Source organism: Panthera tigris, chromosome B1 (genome assembly GCF_018350195.1).
Source record: "Panthera tigris isolate Pti1 chromosome B1, P.tigris_Pti1_mat1.1, whole genome shotgun sequence".
Taxonomy (NCBI): Eukaryota; Metazoa; Chordata; class Mammalia; order Carnivora; family Felidae; genus Panthera; species Panthera tigris.
In genome coordinates this window covers 197,523,456-197,533,064 of record NC_056663.1, presented here as the reverse complement: position 1 = coordinate 197,533,064, position 9,609 = coordinate 197,523,456, and the positions used below count along the sequence as shown (strand labels likewise).

At 58.1% G+C, this 9,609-nt stretch overlaps 1 protein-coding gene across 1 annotated transcript; it reads left to right on the top strand.

The window, feature by feature from the left end:
* Positions 1-7,378: 7,378 nt before the first annotated feature.
* DRD5 (dopamine receptor D5) lies at positions 7,379-8,803 on the top strand. Its single transcript, XM_015534698.2, has one exon. It carries the CDS (start codon positions 7,379-7,381, stop codon positions 8,801-8,803), a length of 1,425 nt encoding a protein of 474 aa, XP_015390184.2.
* The last annotated feature ends 806 nt before the right edge of the window (positions 8,804-9,609 follow it).

The window sequence follows — 9,609 nt, the reverse complement described above, 5'->3', positions numbered from 1 at the left end:
ACGGGGGAGTCGCGGTGCGCCCGGCAAAAACTGAGTGAGCGGGGGCACCGATCACGCCCCTCCGAGGGAGGGTCGGCTTCCCCGTCTGCAGAAGGAGGGGAGAGGGCCGGGGAGGGGGAGCGGCGTGAACAGGGTCCTGGCTTTGATGGCGGCTCCCCTGGGGCTCATCCCTGGTCCCTGGCCACCCCTCCGGGTCTGCGGGCAGGCCCCTCACCCTCTTCTTGGGCAGGTGGTGTTGCCGCTCCAGGGGGCCGCCCTGCATCCTCTTGGCTGCCCTCTCTGCTCTCCGTGGCGGTCTAGCTCACGGCCCCCCGGCTTGCTTACCGTCGAGGTGCTGCCGACGCCCAGGTCTGTATCTTCGTTCCCTGCTGGTTGTTTCCAGCAGCCTGCTTACCTGTCTCAGAGGCACCGTGTCCCGAGGGTGTCTGGCCCCAGACAGTCTCAGTCCTCGAGCTAGTCCTCCCTCTCCTTGGCTACCCCCCACCCCCCACCCACCATGGACGGTACCAGCCTCTGTTTGACAAGCCCCAAGTACAGGGCTGTCTTTGCACGGCCCTTAGGTCTCATCTCCAAGCAGCAGCCACACCTGTCGCATCCACGCCCCAAACTCGTGGCTCCACCCACTTCTGCCCGCTTCCAGCCCCTCCCCACTCCGGTGCCCCATCATCTCCTCCGGGCCTCCCGACGTGGCCTCCTCATTTCTCCAAGGCCTCCATGGCCCCTACAAGTCTGCCGTTCTCACTGCGGCCAGAGCCGCGCTTCAGAGGGGCAAATGTGCTCATACCCCTCCCTGGACAACACCCCCGATGGCCTCTCGCCGCTTGAGATGAAAACCCAAATCCTCCCCTTGGGCCCCGGGGTCCTGTGTGGTCTTTGCCGCCCGCCTCTCCAGCCTTTGCTCACGCTTTGCTTTTGCCTCTGGGCTGACAGCACGCGGGCCAGCTTCTTTAGTTCCTTGGACGTGCTGTGTTCCCTCCTGCCTCGGGGCCTTAGCACTGGCTGCTCCCTCTTCCTTTCACTTCATTAATTCAGCTCATCATTCAGATCTCCATCCGAACACCAGCTTCTCGGGGAAGTCTTCCCCCACCCCTAGACCAGGTCTGAGGTCCCTGTTACGAACGTTCACGACACCATCTAGCTTGCTTTCGTTGTGGCCGTTAACCACACAATTGCACGTTGGATCGTTTGACCGCTTACTATAAGCCTCTCTCTCTCTTTTTAAAACCACGTGACTGTAAGCGTCAAAAAGAAGGGACAATGCGACGTCTGTTTCGTTCCCCAACTGTATCCCCTCTGCCAGCAGACAAAGATCTTCCTCATCCCTGCTTTTTTTTTTAATTTACATTTATTTATTTTTGAGAGACAGAGACAGAGACAGAGCACAAGTGGGGGAGGGGCAGAGAGAGAGGGAGACGCAGAATCCGAAGCAGGCTCCAGGCTCCGAGCTCCAAGCTGTCAGAACAGAGCCGGACGTGGGGCTCAAACTCACAAACCGCGAGATCCTGACCCGAGCCGAAGTCGGACGCTCAACCGACTGAGCCACCCAGGCGCCCCTTCCTCATCCCTGTTGAATGAACAAACAAATGGACAGATGTTTGAAGATCTTTTGAGGCAAAAATGGGAACTGGGAGGTAGTTTTAATATGGCAGAAAATTCAAGCAAAAAACACAAAACACATGTATTTATTTGATATTTACCAGGGCAGGTTAGGAAGTTATGTATGCTTTTCCATTTGGAAAAGCCCCAATCAACTCACGTTTTCCAGCATCTCTTCCTAACCGAGCTCTGAAGAGGTTTCCATGCTCTGGATGGAGAGCCATGCAGAGGAGTAACTGGGACCACCCAAGAACACACAGGCTGAGCCCCCAGGGATGGGGACCCAGTCCTCCTCCCTGCAGTGTTGACCTCAGCAAGAGCTTCAGAAATATGAACAAGGGCACACGTGTTAATTGCTTTCCCAGCGACGATCCTTTCCTTGCTAAGAAAGCCCTGATTTTTGTTGGGGAGGCAAAGTGCCCCGTCTTTGGTGAAGAGCCTTCATTTCTTTCAGCCAAGCCTGGGCACTCTGCTCCCCTTGGCCTGATACTTGAAACCGTTTGTGTGTGGTCTCTAAGGACAAGGAGAGTCTAGTGAGTGAATTCAGGAGGCTGAAGATGGATGCCATACAACTGTCTACTTGTCAACAATTGTCCATTGTCAATGGTTTAACCGCCAATAATTGTCTAATATACAACCCACACGCATATTTTGCCAACTGTCCCCATCGCGTTCTCCAAAGGATCTCTCTCCTTATCCAGCTGGCACGTTTCTGGTCTCCTTCAACCTGGAACAGTTTCTTGTCCTTTCTGTCTCTGTTGGGGCATCAGTACTTTGAAGAGTTCAGGTCAATTGCTGAGGCCGCCTCTTCTGGGTACGTCTGATGTTTCCTCGGGGGACAGGGATACTAGGTACGGATGCTGTGTCCTCGGTGCATCCAACCGCGGGGCACCTGGCGTCCATCTGTCCCATCCCTGGTCGTGTTAACTCTGTTCACTTGTAAGGCCAGGCCTTCCAGGTTTCTCAATGGTAAAGTTACCATATTTTTCTTTTTGTAATCAATAAATGAATGGAGACCATGCGAATATCCTATTCTTCTCCAAACTTTTACTTGGTGGTGACTCCTTTTTTTTTTAAAGTGTTCATTTATTTTGAGGGGGGGGGCAGGGAGAGAGAGAGAGAGAGAGAGAGTAGAGAGAGAATCCCAAGCAGGCTCCTCACTGCCAGCATGGAACCCATGAACCATGAGATCATGACCTGAGCCAAGATCAAGAGTCGGACACTCAACCGACTGAGCCATCCAGACGCCCCTACTTGGTGATGACTCTTGTCTAAATCAATTATTACTATTATGGTGGCAAAATGAGATTTTCTAACTCTGTTATTCCTTTGACATTTATTAATTGGCATTCTCCCATAAGGAAGATTCCTGCCTCTCTCCCTCCCTCTCTCTCTTCCTTCCTTTTATCTTTTTATCAGTATAGATTCTCACTTTAACAAATAGATTATAATCCATCATCATTATTTAAAAAAATTTTTTTTAAATGTCTATTTATTTTTGAGACAGAGACAGAGCATGAATGGGGGAGGGGCAGAGAGAGAGGGAGACACAGAATCCGAAGCAGGCTCCAGGCTCCGAGCTGTCAGCACGGAGCCCGACGCGGGGCTCGAACTCACGGACCGCGAGATCATGACCTGAGCCGAAGTCGGCTGCTTAACCGACTGAGCCACCCAGGCGCCCCATCCATCGTTAACATTATTAATTCTGATGCTCACATTGTCCCAGATTTGGCAGGTGAGAGCCCCTTCATGTTGGTGGCCGTGTCCTGTTGATAGCCCTTCATCTCCATTTTTCCTGTGTGTCTCAGCTGGGAGGGGGCAGAGACCTGGGGACTGCCCCTTGGGTTTGAAGAGGAGGTCTCCAGGTCACCATCAACAGTCATGTGCTCGAGGCCACTTTTCCAGCCACGGGATGGATGCAGATGACTCATCACTACCTTTCTGCCCGGGCCTCGCGGAGCCAAGCTGAGGACCCTGACGCGGCCGGCGTCGGGGGAGCTCAGGTGCGTCCCGTAGCCAAGGACCAAACCTTTCTTGGGGTAAAAGAGACTTGAGTCTTTTGACACCGGCTGTGGCAGCAGCAGCAAAATCCTGGCTGCCAGCCTATTGGTTTTGTCATTTGTCTCAGTGAAGCAAATCCAACCGGCAATGTCTTCAGGGGAAAGAGGATCAGTGAGTTCAAACGGAAGAATGTTTGCCAACTGCGTGAGGAAAACCCCCTTTGTGCTACAATGTTCTCAGCCAATCCTCTTAGCAGTTTTGCAGGAGCCACCTTTGGGGAGGATCCTGCCTCGCTGCCCTCCTCTGGGGCCGGGCTCTGGCTGGGGTGGCACAAGACAGGGAGCTTATCGGCCGCCGACTTGGTTACAGTCCATGCTGAGAGGTTGGCTTCCCGGGCCAACGAGAGCCTTTTGGGAAATGTGGGAAAGAGCCGGGGTGAGAGAGGACGGTCACTGCTCGCCAGAAACCATCGTCCCTAGTAGACAAATGACCCCCGGAGCCCCCCGGCGAAGACAGGAGAGACACGCTATAGCCAACCAGGCTGGGTGCTGTCACTTTGCACGCAGACGAGCGTCTTACTGATAGAAAATTCTTGTTTCCCAAAATGACGAGAGACACGGCTTTTTGGATAATGGAGGGAAAGCCTAGCCTTAGAGTTCTGGAAAATCTCCCCTTTTGCACATGAGGCTCCGTGCCTCTGAGCCTTCGCACTTGCTGTTCCTTCTGTTGGGAATGTCCTTCCACCCGGCACGCCGGTGGATGCCATTCACCCTCCAGCTCACCACACAGAAGAGAGGACGCCCCGTCTCTTTTTTCTCTTCCTCTCCTCCTCCATCCTTCTCCCCTTCTCCCCTCCCTCTTTGTCTCTCTCTCCCTCCCTTCCCCTCCCCCCTCCTCCAGTGACATAACTGCCGCATCATAAGCTGACCCAGGGGTCTGGCGGAGCACAGCCACCCGCTCAGTCCAGAGGCGCTCGGCGTCTTCGCGCCTGGCTGTGGCTCGCATACCCCCCCTTTCCCCTCCGCACGCTGAGGTCCTCAGCCGAGCCTTGTTGAATGAACGAATGGGCAGACGGACTTCCGGGACGCAGAACTCTCCGGAGACCAACGCGAACTCGTGTGGCGAGCGTGTGCGCGCCCCTGCCGGGGACCTGTCTGTCCACTGCCGTCCCAGCGTTGGGCACGGAGCCTCCCTTTTGCCACTCTTCCACCACTAAAGACCGGCCAGGCACGCACCCACTGTGCCGGTCTGGGGAGGTCAGACGTGAAGAAGACACGCTTCCTTGAGCTCAGAGGTTCAGGGTCCAGAGGAGCAGACAGGCACGTAAAGGGAGAGTAACGCTACAGCCTCGAACTGGTGCAGTACGAGCTAACACGGGCTCTGCTGGACACGGGGCCCTTCCTCCTCCCTGAAGCCGGCCAGGCTTCCCCCAGGGGGGCTGCGCACGGGTGGGGTGGGAGGTGAGAGGACGGGATCGAGCGCTGCGAACGCGAGGCCGAACGTCACACGATCGTGAGCCAATGGTTCCTGAAATTCGCTTTGATGTGCAAGTGCTCTGGATGACAAGCATGTTTCTGGAACGAATGATGCTCGCACACCAAGGTTTCACTGTACAAGGAATTCAAATTCAAACCGGTCGCCGCAGGCCACGCTCTCTTCTGACGTCGTAAGCTGGTGTTCTCCAGGACAAGGAGGGAGGCCGTTCCAGGGTGAGGCACGACCCTGAGACCCGCGAGGGAAGTCGCAACTCGTGCCTTTTTTGTTTGCTTGCTTCTGTGTTGTCGTGGTGGAGGCTCGAATCCGGGCTGTCGGTGGAGGAGGTGCGGCCGGAGAAGATTCAGGAGCAAAGGGCAAGACGATTGAAAGACTTCACGGACCTTACGGGACCGTCCAAGGATCGGGGATCGCAGGGGGCTACTGAGGGTTTTCCCCCTGGGGGGGTGACCGGGTCGTAGCTCCGTCTGAGAAAGGTCACTCTGCCTGCCATTGAGAGGAGGGCGGCCAGAGGATCAGGGCAGGGCCTGGAGCCTAGCCTCGTGTCGCTGTCGAACGGGTGGGGAAGACGCGGTCCTGGACGGGGCATCGGTGGAGAGAGGAGCGGACCAGCTCCGAGGGGACGGACAGATGGTCTTGCCACCTCCAGCAGCAGAAAGCACCGAGGGGAGAGATGTGAGGGACAAGAGGCTGCGTGGGGCTGAGTGTGAGAAGCTGGGACGCTCGCAGGTGCTGCGTCCGGCACGCAGGTGGCCGCCGGGGGAACGTGGCAGGTGGGGCTGAGCGCAGAGGGAGATTAAGGAGGGGACGACAGAGACTCCAGACCCTGCTTCTAGACCTCAGGGCAGGGTCAGCGGGCCAGGGGGTCTCAGATGGACCCTGTGCCGCCCGCGGCCGCCTCGTCACAGTCTCTCCCTGCCGCTTTCAGCTGAGTTTAGCACAGGCCGAGACTTGGCCCTTCGGCCACGGAACTTGTCTGCTGGAGGGGAGAGGGGTTAAGAGCCAGGAGCGCTGTTCTCCTCTGCAGTGTTTCCTGCCATTCTTTTCAAAACTTTGGATTGGGGGCCAACGATTCAAGCCTCAGGGTCCACTTCGGTCAAGCACAGGGTCCACTTCGGTCAAGCACCGAGCTATTAGTCCATTTTTCTCAAAGTTGTACAAGAGAAAGACTTAAAGCGGCCAGCAGGGAGGAGGCTCCCAGCTGCCTGGAGTCTCCCCTCCTCCTCCCTGTCTTCTGGGTTCATCCAAAATTCTTCCCCAAGGAAGAATCGCTTAAAGATTGGGGGTGATGGGGGGGAGGGGAAGCCTCTCCCAAGAGGTCAGGTGAAGTCCCGATTTCAGAATCCACGTTGTGGGGTGGGGGTGGGGGGTTCAGGAGAACCCCGGGTCCTCGGAGACAGTCCTCCCGCCCGCTTTTCCTAGATGGCTGGTTTCACTGAACCTTACACCCCCCCCCCCGCCCCCGCAGGAGCAAGAATCACGAGCCCATTTTGTGGACGAGGAAACCAAGGCCCCGTGAAGCTGAGTCGAAGGCTCAAAGTCACACAGCCAGAAATGAAGTCCCGAAGGCGTCTCAGGTCTGTGAAATCCCAGGCTGCTGTCTACCTTCCAAACTCTCCCAGTCTGGAAGTCAGCGATTGCCCCCACCCTCACCCCACCTCCCCCGTTCCCCAAACGCGGATGAGGCCAGGACCCCAGGGCTGGGCCGGGGGGGCCTCTTGGTCTTCCCGGGGCGCGTCCTCCCCGGCCCGGGCGACGGCCGGGCCCTGGAGCGCCTCTGGCACCTGCGGGTTCGCCCCCCAGGCTCGGGCGGCGGAGCGCGGAGAGTGAGCGCGCCGCGGCACAGGTGGGGCGGCGGCGCGGGAGCCCGGGGAGCGCGGAGGCGCGGGGGCGCGGGCCCGGGGTGCAGCGAGGGACGGAGGCAGCGCGGCGGTGCCGGCCGCCGCCGGCCGCTTGCGGCCCCCGCCCCCTCGGTGCCGGCCGGCTCTTCGCTCCTCCGGCGGCGAACCAGACCCGGCCGCGGCCGCCGCCGCCGCCCGGCGCGCACCGGCCGCCACCTGCCCCCGGCGCCCGCGCCGGAGGGGCGCGACGCGGCCGCCGACCCGGAGGCGCTGGAGGAAGCGAGAGGGGTCCCCGCGCACTTCGGGCGCCGGCGCAGCGCACGGTGAGCGTCCCCCGCCCCGGGGCTCGGGGATTCCTCAGCCCCCGGGTGCCCGATGGGGTCACCCGGGGGACGCAAGGCTGAAGTTGGGACCGCGCGCAGCCCGCCCCCGCCGCCGAGCCCGACATGCTGCCGCCGGGGAGCAACCGCACCGCGTCCCGGGCGCGCTTCAGGCAGCAGCAGCTGGCGCAGCGGGGCTCCGTGGGGGGCTCGGAGGGGGCGGCGCCCCTGGGGGCAGCGCAGGTGGTCACCGCCGGCCTCCTGACCCTGCTCATCGTCTGGACCCTGCTGGGCAACGTGCTGGTGTGCGCGGCCATCGTGCGCAGCCGCCACCTGCGCGCCAAGATGACCAACGTCTTCATCGTGTCCCTGGCTGTGTCCGACCTCTTCGTGGCGCTGCTGGTCATGCCCTGGAAGGCGGTCGCCGAGGTGGCCGGTTACTGGCCCTTTGGGGCCTTCTGCGACATCTGGGTGGCCTTTGACATCATGTGCTCCACCGCGTCCATCCTGAACCTGTGCGTCATCAGCGTGGACCGCTACTGGGCCATCTCCAGGCCCTTCCGCTATGAGCGCAAGATGACCCAGCGCGTGGCTTTGATCATGGTCGGCCTGGCCTGGGCCTTGTCCATCCTAATCTCCTTCATCCCAGTTCAACTCCACTGGCACAGGGACAAGGCAGGCTCCTGGGGCGAGGCGCCACCGCCATCCGGCCCGGCCAACGGGACGCCCTGGGAGGAGGCAGGGGAGCCAGAGGCGAGGGCGGAAAACTGCGACTCCAGCCTGAACCGAACTTACGCCATCTCCTCTTCGCTCATCAGCTTCTACATCCCCGTGGCCATCATGATCGTGACCTACACGCGCATCTACCGCATCGCCCAGGTGCAGATCCGCAGGATCTCCTCGCTGGAGAGGGCCGCCGAGCGCGCGCAGAGCTGCCGCGGCCGCGCAGCCTGTGCGCCCGACCCCAGCCTGCGGGCATCCATCAAGAAGGAGACCAAAGTCCTCAAGACGCTGTCGGTGATCATGGGGGTCTTCGTGTGCTGCTGGCTGCCCTTCTTCATCCTTAACTGCACGGTCCCCTTCTGCAGCGGCCGCCGCGAGGGTCCTGGGGCCGGCTTCCCCTGCGTCAGCGAGACCACCTTCGACGTCTTCGTCTGGTTCGGCTGGGCCAACTCCTCCCTCAACCCGGTCATCTACGCCTTCAACGCTGACTTCCGGCAGGTGTTTGCGCAGCTGCTGGGGTGCGGCCACCTGTGCTCCCGCACCCAGGTGGAGACGGTGAACATCAGCAATGAACTCATCTCCTACAATCAGGACACCGTCTTCCACAAGGAGATCGCAGCTGCCTACATCCATATGATCCCCAATGCCGTGTCCCCGGGGGACGGGGAGGGGGACAAGGAGGAGGAGAGCCCTTTCGATCGAATGTCCCAGATCTCTCAGACGTCCCCGGATGGTGACCCTGCTGCTGAGTCTGTGTGGGAGCTGGACTGCGAGGGAGAGGTTTCTTTAGGCAAAATAACGCCCTTCACCCCGAACGGATTCCAGTAGAGTGCCCGAGAAAGGCCCCTTCTGGATCTATATAATTGCACAGACATTAACAAGCATGCAGAATACATACACACACACATCCAGTGCTGCTCAGTTCATCACATTTTCTGTGTCTGTGTAGGAGCCCATGTGCTTAGAAACGTCACCAGACTGATTTGTTGGTGTAAGAATTGGCAGAAGGTTTGGAATATATACTGCAGCCTAGCAGAAACGGATGGGGGGGTCCAGTTAGAGAAGAGAAGGTGGTGTTTGGTTCTTTAAAAAACAAACAAACAAAAAAGTCGCAGTTGATCTTTAAAAAATATACTCGCCCTCCCTTTTACACAAATGAACTGTTCAGTGACTTGTTTTTGTCTGGTGGGTTTTTAGACAACAGGTTCTATGTGTGTGCAGTGCTGATGGGGGTGCGGGTGACATTCCTGTATCTTGCTTCCTGTAGCCCTGTGTTTATGCAGTTTCTGCCCTCTGTGTGTGTCTTTACCACAGCTGGGGAACTCTTTCCGATTTGTTCTGGTGTCTAATAAACACAAATTATGTGGATTGTGGGGTGATTATCTTTGCTTTGCCTAAACTGGAGTTTAGGATCGCTCCTGGAGAAGCCACGAGAGCATCTTTACAAGCAGGGAAGGTTTGGGCTTGGTCTGGAAGCACACATTTATTTTCTTAGCAGACAGGTTGGCCTTAAAGGTACACACAGGAGCAATTCCAATTGCTTCCAATTGAAGAGCTTCCAATTCCTCAGGTTTTTCTTTCTTTCTTCTTTCTTTCTCTCTTTCTTTCTTTTTTTAGATACACACTTTTCACGT